Genomic DNA, 24,138 nt, shown 5'->3' on the forward strand with positions numbered 1-24,138 from the left:
GCCAAGCGGCATGTTGTGTACTTGTTATACACTGTATTCTGAACAAAAAAATTAAAGGCATTTTCGAAATCTATAACATGATTTATTACTAAACAATGTCACAACCAAGCAATATTGATAATCTGACAGCTCTGATAACAATGAAATGTCCAATACGTTGCTAATCACAGGCAAATCACCACTGACTAGAGGCTTACAGTCTTAACAAGTTCCACTGACCAAAAGGTCATCAACGTCATACACTCTGACTCAGGGAGGACCATAGGATTATTTACATGAACAAGTTACTTCGTCTTCATGAAGAAACGGGTAACCACATCAGCGGGCAAATGACTCGCTGGCTCCCATGTGTTTTCTTCTTCAGGGAAGCCCAGCCACTTGATCTCAAACAAGTTGACCCCATCGATGGTCTGGACTCCCCTGACCTCCTCAACCATGAACTCATCGTTTCCTGAAGAAGAAAAATACAAATTGCTTTTAATTAAATATTTGGCAAACATTGGTATCTTCTTAGTATGTTAATATCATTTCAACCGCCATGAAGACCGCAAATAAAAGGATGTTTATTGTTTCAAATTGCAGCCAAACAGAGAAAATCAAAGTAATCTATACTGGATAAATACTTTAAACACTAAAATAGAACCCCACAGTGGATTACTTCAAAAAGATTTGCTACATAAGCAGCTTCCTCCTTGTGAGGTCATGATCCATCTCAAGGAAATACCACGGGAAGAATGAAACAGCCAGGGGCCATTGTGCCAACCGTATATGGCTTAAGAAGACAGGAACATGCTTAAATCTGTGGAGGGATTCTGGGAGGATAATGATCCCAGTAGCGCTTTAACAGATTCATTTATTGTCTGAGGAGCGCTATCTCAAGTAAATGCGTGACATTATTATTATTATTAGCCAATAAGGGATAACAATAAAAAAATGAAATTAGGAGCCCACATCTTTTCTGAACGCGATATGAAATGCATGCACTAACCTGTTTTCTTGCTCTTCTTAGGCCTGCCCTGTGAAATATGAACAATAAAGAATGAACTCCAGCCAAATATTGTATATAATGTAAGTCACATGATGAAAGAGGCATGTCTATTCTAGAAGAAATAATTTATGAGAACATTGCGTGTGGTGAGCATGATGCATAGAAGTTACTAGACTTTTAACTAATTGCATGGTGACCAACACTGTAGGCAAAATAATATCAAAGACATGGTGATAAGCTAAGCAACTATTAATTATGCTGGAAGGGAAGCAAAATAGTAAGTGATTTTTACCTTTGCAGTCGTTCCTCTCCCTCTCTTTCTACCTTTACCAGCAGCAGCAGCAGACTGCTGGGGACGAGCAGTGTCAGGAACTGGAAAAGAGGGAAAATGAAATGAAGATCCAGTTAAATTGAATGTACAAACAGGAACTAAAAGTTAGGATCCACTGAATTTGAAAGTGAGAGGTGTCCTCGCATCTATTTTCCTAATCATCTTCAGCCCAGGCTATAGACTAGTTCCTCCCATTAAATATTTTTCATCATCTTGCTCATCTGAGTAAATTTTAGGTAAAGAAAAATTTAAAACTTAACAAAAAACCTGGAACTACCACATTTATCAGAATAATGAGCGGAAAACACTTTAGGGTTATGTATAGATTTTGCCAAGTTTGCTTACCTAAACTTTTCATTATGGTTTCAACGCTAGAAACACCATCGAGGCTTACTACATTGCTCCTTTCAACCTGGAATTCATTTTAACATTATGGACCACCCGTAAACACACAACACGTTTTATAACGGCTAGTTGGCTAGTTACATGAAATATGTAAAAGGCCAAGGAGCAGGTTTATATGGGTCAGTAGGTGAGTAATGCTAAAATGCATTTCAAATGACTTCTACCAGGCCCTCAGCCTTTTCAACTCGACTTGTTTCCTACCTGGCAGTCAGCCTCTGAAGAACACAATTGCTGCAAAACTTCTATTTCTTCGGGTAATAGCATGTCATCAGCTAAAAAAAGGAATTCTATGGTAAAGATTGTTCTTCGTAGCAAACAGATGCTACGTAATTGACAACAGAAATCATTGTGTGCAAGACAAAATGATCCATTGGGCACCATAATACCATGACCTGACTTATGAAACATGCAAATGTGACCCACCTTGTCTGAAAGATCGCCATGTCGCCTAGAAGATACCCCAAAATGAAATCTACTTAAAACTTAAAACTAAAAGATGCAACTAAACAGTAGTGAACACGTATGGCAAAAATAGCAAAAAAGAAAACCTCACGTGCTTCTAAAAATTAAAGCAAACATACCTATCCAAGTAAGTAAACTCATTGATGTAAAATAAAATTACAATTTTAAAGAATAATTAAAAATATAATACCATTTGATGTGTTGGCTGCTTCTTGAGCTGGCATGGCTGGCATGGGCATGGGCGGAGTCAGGTCTTCTTGTGCTGAAGAGCAATAAACATACTTTGTATTATGAATGATGATGGATAAATCTATCCAATGAGACAGCCCCAGCCTCCCTCTCTCTACCCAGCCAAAAAGTGATATAAGGATCAATGGATATACATGTAAAAGTAAGAAGTTAGAGGTAGGGATAAGGTTAAGGCTTATTTTAAGAAAATATAATACCATTTGATGTGTTGGCTGCTTCTTGAGCTGGCATGGCTGGCATGGGCATGGGCGGAGTCAGGTCTTCTTGTGCTGAAGAGCAATAAACATACTTTGTATTATGAATGATGATGGATAAATCTATCTAATGAGACAGCCCCAGCCTCCCTCTCTCTAACCAGCCAAAAAGTGATATAAGGATCAATGGATATACATGTAAAAGTAAGAAGTTAAAAGGGATAAGGTTAGGGCTTATTTTAAGAAAATATAATACCATTTGATGTGTTGGCTGCTTCTTGAGCTGGCATGGCTGGCATGGGCATGGGCGGAGTCAGGTCTTCTTGTGCTGAAGAGCAATAAACATACTTTGTATCATGAATGATGATGGATAAATCTATCCAATGAGACAACATACTACTATGTATTAAAAACATATTTATACGAATGATGATAGAGAAATCTCTCATTTTTAAGTTACTTCTTTTTTTAAGAGCTTCATAAATCATAAACATACCATTTTCGTCCTTGTTATCATCATATAGGACATGAAGGCTTCGTATAATCTTCCTCCCCATTTTGGTTTTGAAACCTCTGGCCAAGACATCACAACTGGTCCTAAATCCTGTCGTGGATTGACCAGTTGGCCCTGTCTTGAACCAGATATATGCCCCGATTCTGCCAGCACCAGCCAGGGAACAAATCTGAAGAAAGGAATTTACAGTGTCGTTAGCTCTGAAGGCAGGGTTGTCTCTAGCTGATAACAGGAGGAAGAGATAGTGTTGAATCCTTCCGGCGGGGTCTTAAAACCCACCTTTTGCACGTTGCCTTTCATCCGCATTAGAGCAGTCACTGACTGGATTTTGAAGTGTCTGCTTATCTCATGTTAATTCAGAATGTACCCCCTCAAATCCACCACACAGATATCCCAGAGTATTATGCAAGCACAAGTTCTTGGCGAATAGCATTCCTTGATAGACATCATGTGACTACAAGTTTAATATAAAATAATAAAAATAGTAACATGTTGTGCGAGACAGAATCAGGAAACGTTGCATTCTGCCATATATTTTGAGGAAGTGAGGGGTTAATATTCCCTGCGATTCCTCAAGTTGTCAACATGTAAGGCCTTTTTACATTTACATGATAATTGTTAAACAATTCTGCCAAGATTAACATAACAATCTCAAGACATGTGTAGACCAACTTGGTGATTTTAAAGATTTTGCATTATTTGGCTATCACAATGAATCAGAAAGAAACAATAATAACTAAATACTAACGTTGTTTTGCAGGCTCTCCTCAATGTGATGAAGGTTAGAGGAGTCCTGATACTTTTTCCCTTTCTCGGTGGCGACCTCCTGCTTCTTCTTAGCCAACTCCAGCTTCTTCGCCTTCAGGTCAGCATTGCAATGAGCGCAGCGATTCTTCTTCGAGTGGTTAGTACCGCCGCACTTAAAGCAAGCTGACCTGAAAAGGCCCTGAAGACTGCTGGTGACACCACCTGAAGAATAACATAAAACAAATAACAATAACACAAAGGTTACTCATTTCCCCATTCCTCACATATTTTCATGTTTGCATACCGACTGGAATTTTTAACTGATCCAATGCCAAAGTTATTGTATTTGTATGGCAGACACAAACAATCACTTGAGTGGTAAACACAAGAATGATGTGTAGGCCTACACTCCATCGTCACTAGCCTAGGCGAATCCCAAACTTACACTCAGAAAGACTGAGGAGGCAGGGGGCCCAACCCAAATATTTGAGCACTTCCCAGTCAACTTTAAAAAAAAACTTTTTAAAAATAAACAAGGGCTTAGAAACATTTTATTTGGAGTTTCACAATGCATTATTCCTTTAGACCGGACCGTGGAAGGCCCTGGCCTAGGCCTTCAGGGGGCATAAGGCCTATTATGTACTAGGCTAAGTGCATTCGCTACGTCACCGTAGAGAAGGTTGGGGGCAGAACCTAGCCTAAGAGTTCAGTGAGTAGGGCAATAAGTCTATTCATGTTATTACTCACATTCGGAAGCAAGGTGAACAGCAGCCATGGCAGCGGGAGCAGGGGGAGAATTTGATTCGGCCATCTTTTTTTCTAACCTGTATTTCGCCAGTGGCCCGGTGGGATTTTCGGAGCAGAGCCGATCATAACTTCGCGGTCGGTCGTAGTACCACTGTTACTTTGTTTATTGAAAACACTGATTTCTTAGGATGTTCAGTATCAAGTCTCGTTCCCAAGCTACTATCACAAACAAGAGGCCCAAGGGCCTGGCGCTCAGCTGAGTTAATATCATTAATATCTTCCCGGTGTTTAGTTCATTATGCATGAAAATGGCATGCTCCATGGTATTTGATATCCTTTTGCGTTCACTACGGTACCAATGTTTTTGGTTGACATAATTATGCCACTGTTGGAACATTCTCATGGTTTATGGTATGCACCTGTTGATGGGCCATATGAATAAAAACTAGCATAAGCTTTTACTCCAGATTTTGAAGTATTTAGTATGCTTCAAAAATTGGAATAGTTTAGTTCTTGTGAAAGCAAAGGATTTTTAGAAATCAGTATTTGCTACCAAAACAAGTAAATGCTAGACTACATATGAACGAAAATGTAGGATGAACCTTTTACTTGGTAGTATAAATGTATTTTCTTGGAACCATGTAGCCTTTAAAAGTCGAAGTGAATGGTTGGTTGTTCCTCTTTGCCGGACTGCATTCACATTTTGTTTGGTGGACATGTCATGCAAGAATTGGTCAAACCATACATCCATTTATGGAGAATCAGAGTGCATGGATTCCGAGTCATTAAAAATGTCTAAAGAATTATTCTTGGGTCATGAAGGGAAACCTGCGTTGTTTAGTATGAAAGTGAAAAATATGACAGAGTTAAGAAAATTATGTTTTATTGAACAATAGTAAGTTTTGATTGTCTGCTTGGCTCCTTGCCAGTTAAATAACATGCGACTATACACAAAATAGAAAACTTTGGTGGAAATTGTAAATCATTTTTTTTATCTATCAGGGGAAACAAGCTGATGATGATCAAATAAATCATTCATGAGAAATCGTTTTGTTGCTGAAGCTTGCATGACGAAGTTAATGCTAAACCTTTTCTTGTGCTCTACTGCGCCACCGTAGTTTTCTATTTAGACCAGCGATGACGTCATTTCTGGTGATTCCCTACGCTATTTGGTATTGTACAGTATGCAATGTATTTTTTCAGCGCTGTCAGTTGCCGAAGAGAGTGCCGTAGCTCCCTCAATTTCCAATCAATTTTTATGGGAGTGACATTATTGTATTGCTTAGAATGTCTACTTTTTACTCATGAAATAATCGTAGAACTAAAACTTAATAGGCGAACAGAATCATGCCGATTCACTGCACATACTGTGGGAATTCTCCACTTCAAAATACATCGGCGATGTCATCGCGAATAACAGAGCATGCACTTCCGATATCGTTTTCACAGAAATGTGGCCAAATTTTCAAGAACTAATTTCTGAAAGTAGTCCCTAAAGACCTTACGACTACCACTGAAACGAACTGGTGATAATATCGCCTACCAGACTACCATCGTCATCGAGCTGAGTGTCATTGAGCTCCAAGATTATTGCACATGGATCGAGTAAACAACATGCCGCCATTTTGTCTCCGCTTCGGTATTTCGTAGGCCGCTAAAATGCACCTTCTCAATTAAAACCAACATAATAAGGCCTCACATCGTTGATTGAATAGGAACACCACACAAAACACAATAAAGTGGGGGTACAATCGATTACGAAGCTGAAGTGAACAGTGATTTATTCCTGGAGCTACTGCTGCTTTTTTGTGTAGCTGGCATGTTTTGAGAACTGGCAAATAGGAGACTTCATTGATGGCTGACGTCATCGGGCGGGAATTTGAATCAGCAGAAATAATTAAAAGGCAGGTAGCGCCCTCTCCTGTTAAAATTTTGAACTTTTTCTCAATAAAATAGTTTTTCAAGAATTCTATCTTAATATTAAAGCATATTTCGACTAATTCTGCTGCTCCTAGGCCGATATAGGCCAGTTTCCTTCATGCGCTCTCGCTCGCAGAAAGTAGGTCGAATGGCGACAAATTTTGTTTTGAAAGTAGAGTTTGACCAGAAGTATCCAGAAATGCAAAATTGAAGTCTCTAGGTCTTACAGTTACAAAATGTGCACCATGGGTTTAACGGACGGACGGACGGACGGACGGACTGACAGACGGACGCCACTGAGCAGCTTGTTTGACAAGCTCAGCTGACAAAGTCAGCTGAGCTAAAAAGGAGTGCCAACATTGTCTGGCCGTAATAACCGAGAACCAAAAATGGAATTTTGGCGAAATCCTTGTTACATGTATTAGTATAGGCCTACTATAACTTGTATCTACCAACAGTCAGGTTGGCTATATAGTTTGGTTTTTATTGATGTTAGTAACGGCCGAAAATGATTGCTAGAAAAATAAATATTTCATGTTTCATTCAACTTTGATATGGTTGTTATGATCGTCGCACTGTTGGATAGCTTTTAGAAACATTTTAAAAGTTAAATTTGAATGTTGCAAAGACCGATTTAATTAATGTTAACCATTTAGTACAATCATATGAATGAGAAAAGAAATAAATGATGGCAAAGTTTCCAATATTCTTTTATAGACATTTATAACTTATCCAAAATCTTTGTATGGATATGTCGGTTGGGAATAAAAAATTCGCGGCCCGGGCATAGGCGACGTCATAGGCCTAGTATTATCATATTATAGTAGCGAAACAGTTCATAAATAGGGAACCTGAACATTGGGAACTCCCACCCGGCATCCCATGCCACGGAGGGCATCCAGGCCAAAAAGGCAAGCCACCTCGTCGGCTATATTCACGATCTAAGCCCGTATGCGACCGAAAGTCTACTGATCTATAGGCCTATTTATTTTTGCAGGCGTACCGCCGAAGGCGTAGGACCTGCCTATCAAATAAAAAAAAGTCACGTGACATTATAATACGGTTGCGCAGAGAACATGCGCAAAGGTAAATGGACAGTGAACAGTTCACTGTTTAACGCACTTTATACAACAGTGAGTATTTCACAGTTGTATAGTAGAGAGTATGTTGGAAAATAACTAGCAATAATATCTCTTATAGTCTGGACTCACAAGTCTTTAACTCTGGCTTAGTTACTTAGAAAGAATAACAAAAAGATATTGCAGCCAAATGTAGCAAACACAATCAGCATCTCAAAATATTGTCACATCTCTGACCGTCAGCTGCTGCCACCGGGCGATTATCCGTTAAACTAAACAGCGCTCTGGCTGACCTATCTCTGTGCCCTTTCTGACCCTTATTCATGGCTAAAATCACATGAATCTGACATACCTCAGCTCGAGAACTCAGTCGGTGCTCGTTCAAGGGCAAAAGTCTGACAAAATGCCTCTCCTCTCTGGGGTGCCACAGGGCTCCGTGCTTGGCCCTATACTCTTCTCTATATACATCAAACCCCTTGCGGCAATCATTGAAAATCATGACATGTGTCGTCATGGCTTCGCGGACGACATACAATTATATGATACGTTCGATGTCACACCAGAAGGGCTCCGCCTTGCCATTAAAAAGGCTGAATCATGTGTAGCAGATGTTCGGGAGTGGCTTGGCCCCAATCACTTGAAGGGCAATGATGATAAAACTGAATTCCTCATCATTGCGTCGAAGAGAAAGCTGTCAAGACTTGAGCCACTTCCTTCAATCCAGATCGGATCATCCTCTGTTACTCCCTCATCTCAGGTTCGAAATCTTGGTGCTGTTTTTGATGCAAACATGTCTATGTCACAACAGGTGTCCCAAGTGGTGAGGGGGGTTTACTATCAGATCCATAGAATAGCAAAGATCAGACGATACCTGGACAATACCACCTGTGCCAGAGTAATAAATGCGCTAATAACATCTCGCCTGGATTTCCAAAACGGTCTTTTGCTCGGATTACCGGGCTGTGAAATCCAGCGCCTTCAAAAAGCACAAAATGCTAGTGCTCGCCTCTTAACCAGGTCCAAAAAGAGAGAGCACATAACCCCTATTTTAAAATCTCTTCATTGGTTGCCGGTGACATCACGTATCGACTACAAAGTTCTTCTCACAACCCACAAGGTCATCCATCATGAGGAGAGCCCACAGTATATGAAGGAACTTCTCAGTCTCCGTGCGCCCGGCCGCAGACTTCGGTCCTCGGATGACCCTTGGCTCCTTGCCATCCCACGTTCAAATGGGGTCTTCGGGGATCGATCTCTGTGTGTCCGGGCCGCGGGGCTGTGGAACGCCCTTCCAAGCTGGTTACGTGATGTCACTGTGCTAAACACTTTTAAGAGTAAACTCAAAACTCATCTTTTTATCCTAACATATTCAGAGTAGGCCATACATGTTTTAAATATTGATATTTTCCGGATGTTTTTAAACTGTTTTTTATCCTCATGAAATCACCACTTTTAATGTACTCATTTAATATTATGTACAGTGCTTAGAAAATGTATGCACCATTATTTTAGCACTTTAAATCAAATAAATTATTATTATTATTATTATTACGAGTACGACACACAGCTCTGGGTGGCCAAATCAACTACCACAACCACTCCAGAGTGGGCGTTACTTAGATTAACCTGACTTTAATCGGCCGAAACTAAAGCGCGGGAATAAAACCCACGAAAAGTCTGGCCGGCAACCAACCACGATTGTCACCGCCACTTCAACTGCTAAATATCGTTCAAAAACACGAAAATTGCCCAAAAACCTGGGCATCAGTTTGTACTATATACATTTATCTGTCACTTTGGCCCAGATGTTAGCTTACCTGCAAGAAAGGAAGGGAGAAACTTATAATTTTGTGACAGAGGTTCCCGAAACTCGGGTTTATTTCCCCAACAAAATGGCTACTGCACCGCGTCTTTCCCAGAACCCACCAGGCCACGCCCAGGTGCCTGTTGCTAAGAGACCGCGTGCGGCACAACTCAAATTTTAGGGTACCCCCTTTTAACCTCTCCGTCACACCGTCACACTTGTACATAACTTTCGTTGTTTGCGTCAACACATTTGACGCGCGATTTCCGGCATGACAGCTATTGTCATTGCTTACCACGTTCTAATTTGGCTTCGCCATCCTTTTCATTGTCAGTGTGCATCGGTTTCACCGCATGTTATCGCGTGTTTACTTCATATTCCTTTCTTGAAGCGCTTGTGATAAGGTCTCGTTAGGGAGTTTTTCCCAAATGAACGCGATGATGACGTGACCCATTAACAGGAGGTAACATCTATTTTAAGATGCGTTTCCAAAGTGAATGCATGAGGACAACCCATTTGTGTTGTATGTCACTGGAAACGTCCGATCCCCTGATTCTGCAGGATGTTAAATCGGCATTTTATTTCTTTAAATAAATCATAAGCGTCGCATTTGCTCCTAGCTCTGTTCACCATCCCAAAGGGCAATATTGCCAATTGGGCCGGACAATCACGAAAAAAACCAAATATTATACATTTCTTCCTGAATAATTCTTACAGAGACCATTCTCCCATGAAAGGCAGTTGCTTACGCTACACAGAAATTAAAAAAAATCGAGGGTCAACCATAGAACTTTTAACACTTTCAGCGCCATCCGACGTAATTTTACGTCTTGCAAGTTCACACGGTTGAGCCATCCGACGTAATATTACGTCGCATTTTTAAATTTCCCCCTTTGTCTTCGAGGCGACTAGCAGCGCAGTATAGGGGAAAATAATTTAACTATACAGCGCTTGAGGTGATAGTATGATGTTCAGCCAATGTGCTATTTATAGCCAAGATCGTCTGCATTCGAATAGGCGCAATGGCGGGTCGAAGATTGATGACGGGGGCAGATGTAGCCGAGAGTATGCCAAAAAGCGGGTATTTGGAAAGACACCAGATATTACTGTTCTATGTGTGGGGTACCATTGTGCAAAATCAAGTGCTTTGCTGACTATCATTCCAAATTAGCATTGTAAAGAGATCTAATAAAGAAGAACCAAAACAGAAAATTTCATGTAATTATCTTTATTCCTTCTATTGTTTTCATAATTTTGAAAAAGGGTAAAAAGGGGCGTAACCTTGGTCCCTGGGGGAAGTACGCTAAATATGGCTGGGCGCTGAAAGTGTTAAGATATGTTGAATTTTGCACAAATCAGCGAAAAACGCACCTACTGGCACTGGACGGCATTTCAACACGGGGCCGACGCACATTCCAAGTTCAGTGTACACATACGTCGGCAACAACAGTATAAATGCGTAGTTCTTGTTAGCCGCCTATTAAGTAGCGCTCTAGGTTTCAGAAACTCCAAAAAAGCATGTCTTTGCCAAAACAACTGCTGAATCAACACTGACATACTGTAAGGACCGAGAAATCAATGATTTTAGGAACTACGGTGAGGATGGGGCCGCGCATGAATAAAAAAAAAACACTCCCTAATGAGACCTAAAGTCTTGTTGACATGGCACGGCAACTCAGCCATTATCACGTGATCGTGTTGTGTCCCATTTACGCGGTTGCTAAGAATATCCATGCGCGTTGACCCAGATCGTCAATTTATAATAATTCAGTTAATGACCGTAGTTGTGCGTTTAACCGCGATTCCAGTCACTTTTATTTTTTCCGTGTGACTGATATTTAATCTGGTTTCCATGCAATAAGTTGTCCTTATTAGTTTTTAGGACCTCGTAAGCCTGTTCGTCTGCAACCGTAGTTGCTAGGGGGCGTTTCTTCTTTGTTGAGCACGTGGATTTTGTGGGCTTGACAAATTACGACCCTGGATTGAGTTTGGCGTAGCGATATCTTGTGTGGCGCGAAATATAAACCTGAAACACACAACGCTTCGGGGCGACTCTCAAGAATAATCCGAAGCAACAGCATCGGCCGAATTCTATTTCTTTCATTTATCTTCGCCATTGTAATCCGAAAATGTAAGTAAAAGTATCTCCATCGTGCGGCAAGGTAAGCCGGAATTGTAGGATATAAGAAATTACCAGTTTTACCTTTAATGCATGTTTAAACGTATTTTGTAAATATATTACCCGGACCCAATGCACCGGTCCCAGACCATAGCTGGGAGTCAACGCTTGGATTCCGACGCTGTATCGCATGTACATATTTAATATAGTCGGCTAGTATAAATAAACTGATATTCGAACAATATGCGTTGTTTCTCTTAAGTCGGCCCCGTCGCAACGGTAATAGCGCAACAATATTCACATTGCCTCACCATCTCTATCGGACCAATTGATATACTTTTATGTACACGCATACAGCACGCCACAGGGTCCGAGTCTGTGGACAAATGGTTTGTTTAATTTGTCTCTTCGATATTGCTCTTTTGATATTGCATTAGATTTTCATTGCAATTCAATATATTCAAGGTATAGCCAATTTGAACCTGCATGCGCCACGGGTATAATGCCAGTCTTGTGTTTGATATTGTTGGTAATAATTTTGAAACGGGCACCAAAAAAACCTTCTCATTTTCGTAACCTTTTATGTAAACCTAGTTCCAGGCACAACGGTTTATTTCGTTTATTTTCGGACAAATTGTCAACAACTCTTTCTATCAATTTCCTGGATGCGTCACCATTTTATCGGTCATGTGACCTGGACGGCGGCCATCGCTGTTTACAATTTTCTCGTATTTTTATTGGTTCTTCCTATCACGTGAGTGGCTGAGGGATGCCGAATGACCTCCTTTCCTACAGCACCGCTAAAGTCAAAATTACATTGTTACCTCTCTCACAAAAACTTCTTTTAACTTGCAAATTTGAAATTTATCTCAATTAATCGTAGGTTTATTTTTATCACTCCAAAGCATGTGCCTCGAACTACGGTGTTTTAAGTTATATTCAGTGCGATCTCTGCCAGGAAACGAAGGCTTTGTATCGGGTTGCTTGGTGATCTTTTCATATTTTAATTGGGGGTGTCTTTGTGTGCGCAGTGCATTGTGGATCGGAATGTCAGTTGAATTATCATGTGGTCACGTGGACTTTGGGTATTTAATGGGATAGCGTGGGTTTCCGAGCAGCATTCATCATCATTCATCATTCATCGTTGTATACTAAAGATACGTCTCACGTAATGGCGCAGCCCAAATCACCAGGATCCCAGTCGATCCATAGAAGGGCCACCAATAGCCCACCCAAAACAAGTCCAAACCGTCTGCCGGAGTTTAGACTTAGTGCGACTGCATTCCTTAAACTCGAGACGCCCATGTCTGCGATCACGATCATGAAAAAGCTCCCCGACAGTCTTCCACGCTTGAGAATTGTTCGTATAACACAGATCCACTCGAAACTCTTCAGAATAAACTTCCAGACCGAGCAAGATGTCAACTCTGCGCTCAAGAACTTCAGTGACACTATCATTCCGGGGTCACACTTGAGCCGCCTACTCGATCGGAGAAAAATCACAAGACCTCTTCAATCATCGTTAAGTCAGTCGACCCCGATATAAAAGATGAAGAATTCATCGCACACCTCAAAGAACACTCAGTCAACGCAACGGCGGCTAAACGAATTATATCAAGTAAAACGGGAAAGCCAACCTCCCTCATCCGACTCACGCTACAAGACACTGCAGACGCTCAACAGTATCTCGAACGCGGATGCCTAACTCTTGGGGCACTATCTTTTCCCGTTGAGACTCCCAAAAAACGCCATCTCCCACTTCGCTGTTTTAACTGTCAAGAATACGATCACCACCAGTCGACATGCCAGAAACCACCGCGGTGTCATAAATGTGCACAAGAACATTCAACCGACGCAATCTGCACCTCGGATGTTAGGTGCGCTAACTGCTCTGGTAATCACGAATCGTCTAGCTCCAAATGCCCGACATGGCTGTCCAAACTAGCCGAGAAAAACGAACATATCCGGATTAAATCTGTGGTAAATCGCTACGCTCCACCTACCCACCAGGACAATAACAAACCAGGACCTATCTCATCAATTAACACTGATCAAACTGTACACCGTGAAATCGTAGCTATTCGCAAACAACTGGAAAAGCAACAAACCGAAATCGAAGCCAACCGAGACGCTATTGAAAACCAACTGGTCACTAAATCTCACCTCGCCGAAGAACTCCGCACTCAACTCGACAGCTTTGCTGACAGATTCGCAAACTCGATGATAACCCTGCTCCGCCCATTAGTCCTGAACGAAGTTGATACCTACCTACAAGCCAAGCCGGCCCCGACCGATAAAGATACCAACAAAAGAAGTGCCAGCTCTCCCCCAGTTGATCCACGCCGACGCCACCAATCAGCTGTGAAGATAAGCCGCACTCAGTCACCAACTCTTCCCTCAAGTCATGTCAAACAAATGCCGACCACCACGCCGAAATCACACCATCCACACAAGTCGTCGTCCAACTCGAATTAATGCAGCATCATAAGAACGAATCTACGCTGTAATTATGATCACTGGACTAACATCATAACGTCAAGCCAATATACGAATAACTACTCGACCTACGTCACTATCACATCAACATGACCTCCACGAACAACAGATCTCTCAAAATCCTGCACGCCAACTGCCAGGGTTTCACCACTGCAAAAGCTGACATTGACCTACTTGTGCACGAACTCAATCCAGATATAATCAACATTCAGGAAACACTCAGAGACAATAGCTACCCAATCAGTTATGCAGGCTACAAAGGTTTCCACATCCCTCGAATACCAGGTCAATCACGAGGCACCTCCCTCTTCGTCAAATCAGATTTGACGTCGGAACGTATAACGGACACTCCCGCATACTTCCCAAGCGAATGTATCATTGTTAACGTATACGCTGCTAAAAAACCACTTCGCCTCATATCGCTATACTCTCCGGATAACAAACTACAGCGAGACTTTCTACACACCGAACTCACGAACCATCCTAACAGCCTACTAGTTGGGGACCTAAACGCTCGACACACCACTTTCGGAGATACGAAAATAAATCCAAACGGGATTGTACTCAACCAGCTGTACGACGACAACTTAGTCTACAGTGCAAACCCGGGCCTACCCACGCGCTTCTCTCAAAAAACTGTCAATCCGGACCCCCCATCCGTCATCGACTTCGTCATCGGCACCCACCACACCTTCCCGTGGATTTCAGACTTTAAAACCCTTGATCCTATTACCAGTGATCACTGCCCAATTCTTGCAACTATCGCCACCACGGACTTTATTCCAATCCCAGACTATAAACCTAAACCTCGTTTCGCCGATGCCAACTGGTCGGAATATCGTAATGAAATCGATCAAAAGATCCAAGAGCTCCCCGTCGTAAATAAGGATCGTACTTCCATTGACCGAGCTATCGCCACACTAACAGACATTATACAAGCCGCGGATATACACCATGTTCCCCGTACAACACACAGGGAAAAACCTCCGTTTCCGCCATGCATCGTTAACCTGATTAAGGAAAAACGCCGTATCACCAGATCATTCTACAACAAACCAACTCGCATTAAAAAAATCACGCATCAACGAATTGAACCGACAAATCAAGAAAGACATTGCCACTTACCGTGAGGACACACTCACAAACAAATGGAATAACATTTCGCCCAAAACTCCGGAAACATTCTGGCCCTCGGTTCGAAAAATAATGAAAATCAGGACAATCACACGCCGCCCAGCCTCTATCTTACAACAACAAGGTGTACAAAACCCCGGACGAACAGACGTCATGTTTCTTTGAACTATATAAAGAAATTCATAGTGTTCCCGTGGCAAGGCCTGGTTCGGATACCATTAATCACGCAGTAGATGATTTCATTAACACTCTTAACATGCGCACCCATACGAAAATTACGGAATTCAGCACCAATGTTACGCCTGAGGATATCATGACCAGTATCAAACATACACGTAACACAGCCCCCGGTGCTGACGGTCTGTACTACTCGCATATAAAGAATCTGCCGATAAACGCATTACGATATCTATCGAACATTTATGAAACCTGTCTGGACATTCAATACTTTGCCGACCCCTGGAAAAAGTGAACCACGATCCTTCTCCCCAAACCGAACAAAAACCACTCGAGCCCAAAAAATTACCGACCAATAACATTGTTACCGGCCCTTGGGAAAACCTTCGAACGGATTATCAACACCCGCCTACGCAACTACCTAGAAGAGTCCAACAAACTCAACGAACACCAGTCCGGCTACCGCAAAGGCCGCAGTACAGCCGATGCAATCACCCGACTCATGCAGCAAACCTCTCGCTACATCAACCAGAACAACGTAGTCCTCGCGGCTTTCTACGATGTTGAAAAAGCATTCGATAAAGTTTGGCATGACGGCCTGCTCTACAAACTTCGGACTCACACGAAACTATCCCTCGGGACCATACGCCTAATCCAAAGCTTTCTCACGACCCGCTCCACTCAATACAAAGTTGGCCAATCGAAAAGTGATCCGCTAGTGCTCCGTGCAGGCACGCCACAGGGCAGCGTCCTATCGCCAACACTCTTTCTACTATGGGTGAACGACCTCCCCTCCCCTCCGGGCCCTGCTCATCAGAACGGTCAAGAACAGTACGCGGACGATCTGTCTGCCTGGTCCGCTCATCGCCAGCACTACATAGCACAAGAGAAACTACAACTGCAGAATGACGAAATCGCTGACTGGAGCAACGTCTGGCGCACGACCTACAACGCAGAAAAGACCCAATTCATCACCTTCTCTAAGAAAAAACTTTTCCACTCAGTGCATGTAACCGTCCAAAACCAACGCATAAATCCAGCAAAGACCATCAAAAACCTTGACGCAAGGGCCCAACGCGCCGCGTAGCGGCAAAAAAGCGAAGCTGGCGAAACATTTATAACGGGTCACCGTCACTTATTATTGGACTTATAGCGCATTTACGGGGTTGCAACTATTTTGCTTTATAGTGTCACCAGGAAAGAAAAGCATGCGACCTAACGCCGATCTATTTGTATAAAGTGATAATTGGAAGGTATATAGTAGGAAATATCAATAAAATAATCATTCCATGTCGTCTTTTGAGGGCATTTTTGATTGTAAAAAATATATGTGTACGTCACCATAGTCTCTGCAATGATAATTTTATCAGAGCAGTCTCGCGCAAGTAGAAGTTCTTTACCTATTAGTTCTTCACTTATAGTCTCAACGTCTGGCGCAAAGCCAGACGTTTTCCATTACGATTTCACTACGATGTTTGACAAGAAGGAGCAGTGCGCGAGATATGCTAATGAGCAGACTTCCCTCGCTTGAGTTTCTGAAGAATGTTCCATATCGCGCTAAGCTCATCACTGCTGATTTATGACAGGCGTGCAACGGTAGGTATCTGCTCCCCAACTTCCACCCGAATACGGTACAATAAGTTACCATTTGATGGGAATGGGACAATGCCCTCACTGTGTATGGAGTCATAGGGATAAGAAGACATTATTCATTAGTGTTGGTACAAGTGATTTTGCCCAAAAAGCATGCGCATTCAAAAAACAAAATATGCAAGGTATCACACATGACCATGACGACGTACAGAAAGTGCACTGGCCAGTGCATACCCTATGGCTATGTACTAGTAAACATGGTAAACATGAACAACATCATTATTCATCGGCAGTTCATTTTACTCCGAGCTTTTCCTGAAACATATAGCCATGATGATTAGGCCTACCATGTACCATGACCAATAACAGCACTAGATCATGTAGATGTCAACAAGTTCACATGAACCGTATAATCCCGCATGGCGCATGTGGGGCATGCGTCTAAACCAAAGCCCCAAAATCACTTGTTTTGGTCTATTTCACTTGTGTTTCCCCCCTCTCCCAGTCCATAATACATTTACAGTTTACAATCCCCGATCATGGCCCAACAAAAGGTCATCGGTTGACTAAAGGAACACAACTGTTCAATGGATTTATAGTTGAATGCGATCAAACTACGTCTTTTCAATCGTGGATTGTAAATTTAACCCCATGGGCCTAGGGAAGGCCCTATAACAATACTTTCGACACAGTTATTATCTCCGCTGCCTCCACCATCCACCATGTTACACACAGTGCTCACTGCTGATTCTAAAATGCGCCACCTAGTCAAAACAGGACATATGTTCTTCTAGGAATAGATCTCTTTCCAATATTTCGTCATTCCACTATCGTCATCACCTCATCATACTTTCATTGACATTACAGGCACACATCCACAGAGCACTCTTCAAATCATCTACACAGTGGTTATCCAACTAGGATTATAAAGGTAATTTCTTAGCCCCGCACAGTGGGTTTCAGTCTTGATAAAGGGGCACTATTGCTAGCAGCTAGGTAGGCAAGATAAAGTTAGCCGAAGTAGCCGATAGGGGTCTCTCACCCCTCAAAGTCTGTCACAACTATTCAAGTTTGTACAAGGAATACATGCAGCGCTGACTCTAACAAGACCCAATGGGAATGTCGCACAGTCATCTGTCAAAAACAAGACCTATGTTGTAGTATGATCTCTTGCCAATATTTAATAATTGCACTATCGTCATCACCTCATCATACTTCATTGACATTACAGGCACAAATTGACATAGACCTGACCACTGTTGCAATCAACGACACAGTCGCTATCCAAGTAGCATTATAGAGGTAATTATCATTATCATACCTCATTAGCATGTGAACCAATCGCGTCGCGTCCTTTGCGATCACGGCAAAGCCTCATGGAATAATGTCTTTCACCGTTGAATAATTTTTCATATTCCATGCCTACAACTTCAATTTCTTCATTATTCCATGGCTGGAAGTTCAATACTAATATAATATCCAAGATAAAGTTACAAGAAGTAGTCAATAGGGGTCTCTGGCGCCATGCCTCAGAGACTGGCGCCATGCCTAGAGATATGACTGACCCCTATTGGCAAATTTGTATGACTTTATCTTGCCTACCTAGCTGCTGCCTATAGTCTCCCTTTAACTGCGGAACACTTCAAAGTCGATAAAATGCCATGTTCCACCTTTTAATGTGTTCAGACCGCCATTTTCAAAATAATCAAGTCAGGACACTGCCTTCTAGTCTGATAATAAATTTTGCTTTCCTCAATAATAACATTTCTTCTTCTTCAATGCTTTCATCATTCCAAACTTCTCCTCCTCTGACTTTTACAGGGGTACAGTCATGGCAATCAAAACCCAAATACTGAGACCAAATGCCTGTTGACTGTGCTTTAAGAGAGACTGGCGCCATGCCTAGTCTCTCTTAAAGCACAGTCAACAGACACCAACCCCCTCAGACTCAGAAACCACAAACGCCCAACCCTTCCTGCTACCTTAATACTTCTGGGTGTTACGATGGATAGCAAACTCAGTATGTCAGCTCATTTCAAACAAATATACGACAGAGTACGTAAACGCGTGTGCCTACTGAAAGCAATTGCGGGCAACTACGACCACCCCCGAGCTCCCCCCAGTGTCACGATTGGAATATACAATACTATGGTACGTCCAATTATGGAATATGCACCTACCGCTATGATCATGACGAGTGACCATCACTTCGACCGCCTTGAATCCTTACGTATGAAGGCATACAAAATCGCCTACGGCATCCCACTCACAATGAACTGCTCATTTGTCAAGGATAAACTTTCAATAGAAACTCCGAAGTACCGCATACACAAACTCGGAATGAACTATATCTCGAGCAATAAACGCGCCACAGACATTAAGTCAATGGCAAACGAAGTTCAGACTAAGATGCCGCTACATCACAAAAACCCACTGCACAACACGCCAATTGGCAGACTTTTTAGACTATAAACACTATGGACTAATTACCGGTATATGAGGCTAATGCAGCAGTCAATGTGAACTCTGTACCCCCCCCCCCCCTGTTCAGGCGATCGACACTTCATCACCATATCACAGGACTATGTACGTCCAGGATTCGACAATATATCCCACAACGTGTCCCGATCATTCACCAGGAAACCACCTAGCTCCAATTCTGTGGTACAGGGTTCGACTCCATAGCACTCCAGGAATTGTGATGAACGACAGGAATTCACTTCGATTCAAAGGATTATGTTCATCCACTCCATCACATTCTAAAACCAATAAAAACCATTACTTAAGCTTCAATTTATTCAAAACAACCTTTATTTCAAAAATATGAATCACTAATCACTAGTTCAACAAACACAGACGGTAGTTGATAAAGCTTGGAATCAGTGAAACCTTGGAACCAGTGATAAACCTTGTAATCAGTCCTAAAAATGCATAAAAACATGAAATAATGCCATTCGAACCTAACGTGGTTACGAATCAACATTTGGAGCTTATTCTTACATGATCAGATCGGAATTTTATGGTAATTTAGAAATCTGTCGCATATCTACGGCAGCAGATTAGTGCCATAAAAAATAAAATATTATCTCGTTATTACGAGATCTTTTCTCGTTATTACGAGATCTTTTCTCGTTATTACGCGATCTTTTCTCGTTATTACGAGATGTTATCTCGTTATTATGAGATCTTTTCTCGTTGTTACGCGATGTTATCTCGTTATTATGAGATCTTTTCTCGTTATTACGCGATGTTATCTCGTTATTACGAGATCTTTTCTCGTTATTACGAGATGTTATCTCGTTATTACGAGATCTTTTCTCGTTATTACGAGATGTTATCTCGTTATTACGAGATCTTTTCTCGTTATTACGCGATCTTTTCTCGTTATTACGCGATCTTTTCTCGTTATTACGAGATGTTATCTCGTTATTACGAGATGTTATCTCGTTATTACGAGATGCGAAAGTGCACGCAACATCGAGGATTAAGGTCTCATTAGGGAGTTGTTTTTTTTTATTCATGCGCGGCCAAGCCCTAACCGTAGTTCCTAAAATCATTGATTTCTCTGTCCTTACAGTATGTCAGCGTTGATTCATCAGTTGTTTTGGCAAAGACATGTTTTTTTGGAGTTTCTGAAACCTAGAGCGCTACTCAATTGGCGACTAACAAGAAACTACGCATTTATACTGTTGTTGCCGACGTATGTGTACACTGAACTTGGGATGTGCGTCGGCCCCGTGTTGAAATGCCGTCCAGTACCAGTTGGTGCGTTTTTCGCTGATTTGTGCAAAATTCAACATATCTCAAAAGTTCAATGGTTGACCCTCGATTTTTTTTTGATTTTTGTGTAGCGTAAGCAACTGTCTTTCATGGGAGAATGGTCTCTGTAAGAATTATTCAGGAAGAAATGTATAATATTTGGGGTTTTTCGTGATTGTCCGGCCCAATTGGCAATATTGCCATTTGGGCTGGTGAACAGAGCTAGGAGCAAATGCGACGCTTATGATTTATTTAAAGAAATAAAATGCCCGATTTAACATCCTGCAGAATCAGGGGAATCGGGCGTTTCCAGTGATATACGACACAAATGGGTTGTCCTCATGCATTCACTTTGGAAACGCATTTTAAAATAGATGTTACGTCCTGTTAATGGGGCACGTCATCATCGCGTACATTTGGGAAAAACTCCCTAACGAGACCTAAAGCTCAGGATCAAGCGCGGGAAAGGTCCGTACCATATACCATCATCGCGTAATAACGAGATAACATCTCGTAATAACGAGAAAAGATCGCGTAATAACGAGAAAAGATCTCGTAATAACGAGAAAAGATCTCGTAATAACGAGATAACATCGCGTAATAACGAGAAAAGATCTCGTAATAACGAGAAAAGATCTCGTAATAACGAGAAAAGATCGCGTAATAACGAGAAAAGATCGCGTAATAACGAGATAACATCGCGTAATAACGAGAAAAGATCTCGTAATAACGAGATAATATTTTATTTTTTATATTTTTTATGGCACTAATCTGCTGCCGTACATATCCGATTCAATAGTCTATATTTTAAAACAACCCAGTTGTACCTCGCCTCCAGTGTACAGTACTGATCTCCCAAATATGGGAAGACACGCCCACCACACACCCATAATATGGACCAATAGTACTCCGCCAGCCTACCTCTCTGTCTGGGCACCACCTCCACAGCTAGGAACCTCTCTGACCAGGAACCACACGTGACTGGTAGTATCACTTCCAACCGTTTGAAGAAATGGCGGTGCTGTTGGTTGATATGTTGGCGTGCAGCAGCAGCTCAGCTCATGCTCCGCGTGCGGGTGTAAAAGAAATGCTGGTCCCCATGAATCTAAGTCCAGTCTAGAATTCCTTTGTGAGGAATATTAGTTCTTGTGGGAAAAGGGAGATATATTGTTCCGCTGTGATAGAATCAAATGCCCTCCCTTTCCTGATGCCCGCCTGTATTGTTCTTCTTCGGATGAAGGGTCTTGGCCTCTTTAGAGTCCTATTGAATGGTGCCGGTGTTCTATTGTTGAGGGCATTTAATATCAGGGGGCATCTGATTCTATTACACCGGCACCTTTAAATCATATGTTGGGTTTCTTTGTTATAGAATATAATAGGGCCTACATGCAGCATAGCACCTTTCCTTATTGCCCTGCCCTTACTTAGAGTAAATTATACTATACACCTACAGGGCCAGGGGCGTAGCTAGCTTTTTGGTCTGGCGGGGGGGGGGGGGCAAAAGGCTCTCTGGGGGACAAAATGACCCTTTATGAAATCTTTTGGCCAAAAACACATATTTTGGTGACCTCGGGGGAGGGGGCATTTGCCCCCCCCCCCTCTGCTACCTACGCCCCTGCTTTCCCGGGCCTGCTATATACTAGTCTCGTTACTCTAAGCCTCCTCTAAGCCCTGCCCGAAATAATCACTATTGTATTAGGTATAGGCTATAGATCACTCTGAAACACTAATTACTTGAGAAGTGTTCTGAGCACATTAATATTGGGTTTGCTGCCCGATGTCCAGCTTGTTCCAGGCTTCTGTCTAGGAGTAAGGAGATAGCGACACCCGCCAGATCGAGCCAATGACTGTCGAGCACATCCTGGGAAGATGCCCAACGCTTGCAGCGTTGAGGAGGGAGACTTGACCGGCTGACGAACACCAACTCCGCTTCTGATTACTAGTAAGTCTGGAGAGTCTGTTAGATGGAAATGAACACAAAGAAGAAGAATTTCCAGGCTGAGGGTCCAAGTAATGAAATGACCACACGATTTAGTTTTAAAGATGTATTTATTAATCAATCAATAGACATCATTTGAATTACAACAATTTTGTTCAGTGGACACATTCGCATATCTATTAATAAAAAACCTCCTGATGAGAATTGAACATTTTACACTGTGACTACAATTAATGAATACCACTCTTGACTTTTTTAAGTAAAATGACTATAAAGTTATTACCACAATCCACCCAATATTAAATATTTCAAAGAAGTTTCTTCCAAACTGATCAATAACCCAATCTGTTCAATATTGGGCAAACTGTGTTAATTACAGAACATTTCATAGTCATTTCACTTGAAATGGTCGAGAGCAGGTTACCTCCACAGCCAGGCACCACCAAGTGAAAACAGCAGTCTATGTGTCCCTGGCCTTATACAATTGAATACTTGGATAAATGAAACTTTGAATCTGTTCAATATTGGGCAAACTGTGTTAATTACAGAACATTTCACAGTCATTTCACTTGAAATGGTCGTGAGCAGGTTACCTCCACAGCCAGGCACCACCAAGTGAAAACAGCAGTCTATGTGTCCCTGGCCTTATACAATTGAATACTTGGATAAATAAAACTTTGAATCTGTTCAATATTGGGTAAACTGTGTTAATTACAGAACATTTCATAGTTATTTCTCTTGAAATGGTCGAGAGCAGGTTACCTCCACAGCCAGGCACCACCAAGTGAAAAAAGCAGTGTATGTTTCCCTGGCCTTATAAAATTGATAACTTTGATAAATAAAACTTTGAATCTGTTCAATATTGGGCAAACTGCCTTAATAATCGAACAATAATATAGTCATTTCTCTTGAAATGGTAGAGAGCAGGTTACCTCCACAGCCAGGCACCACCAAGTGAAAAAAGCATTGTATGTGTCCCTGGCCTTATACATTTGATTACTTGAACAAATAAAACTTTGAGTCTGTTCAATATTGGGTAAACTGTGTTAATAACAGAACATTTCATAGTCTTTTCTCTTGAAATGGTCGAGAGCAGGTTACCTCCACAGCCAGGCACCACCATATTTTCCTTAACTTCAATGCGCCTGCGTTACCGGAAGTGATCAAAACGGAAACGGAATAGATCCAGACGGAGCATGCGCATCCGTGGTGCCTGGTCAGAGAGGTTCCTAGCTGTGGAGGTGGTGCCCAGCCAGAGAGGTAGACTGGCGAACCCTGATCGACTTTCCCGAACCCATGGTACTTGTGTTGCGTTTCGGAGCTCGAATTGTTCGCACGAAGGTTTTGACACATGGTTGTACACGTACCTAGCCGCCTACACCTGACATGTACTGTTATCCTACACATCATGACATGGATGCCGAGTGAATGTCAGAGTCGATACATGTTTCACAGACATATCAGGCAAATTATAGGTTCAA

General features: G+C 42.0%; 1 protein-coding gene across 1 annotated transcript; it reads right to left on the reverse strand.

Moving 5' to 3' along the window:
* Positions 1–103: 103 nt before the first annotated feature.
* On the reverse strand, positions 104–23,454 carry LOC135486557 (uncharacterized). Its single transcript, XM_064769427.1, has 10 exons — positions 23,420–23,454; positions 3,892–4,112; positions 3,126–3,312; positions 2,886–2,957; positions 2,633–2,704; positions 2,377–2,448; positions 1,926–1,996; positions 1,281–1,360; positions 989–1,016; positions 104–451 (listed from the first exon to the last, which is right to left on the reverse strand). The coding sequence occupies exons 3-10, from the start codon at positions 3,184–3,186 to the stop codon at positions 296–298; spliced, it is 612 nt and encodes a 203-aa protein (XP_064625497.1). The 5' UTR covers positions 3,187–3,312; positions 3,892–4,112; positions 23,420–23,454; the 3' UTR covers positions 104–295.
* Between the last annotated feature and the right edge of the window lie 684 nt (positions 23,455–24,138).

This window comes from Lineus longissimus, chromosome 4 (genome assembly GCF_910592395.1).
Source record: "Lineus longissimus chromosome 4, tnLinLong1.2, whole genome shotgun sequence".
NCBI lineage: Eukaryota > Metazoa > Nemertea > Pilidiophora > Heteronemertea > Lineidae > Lineus > Lineus longissimus.

Coding starts and splice junctions, on each gene's coding strand:
- LOC135486557 (XM_064769427.1), bottom strand. CDS start 3,186: ATGGGGAGGAAGATTATACGAAGCCTTCATGTCCTATATGATGATAAC. Junction 2,449..2,632: donor AGCAGCCAACACATCAAATG/GTATTATATTTT, acceptor ATTGCTCTTCAG/CACAAGAAGACCTGACTCCG. Junction 1,997..2,376: donor AGCAGCCAACACATCAAATG/GTATTATATTTT, acceptor TCCTTTTTTTAG/CTGATGACATGCTATTACCC.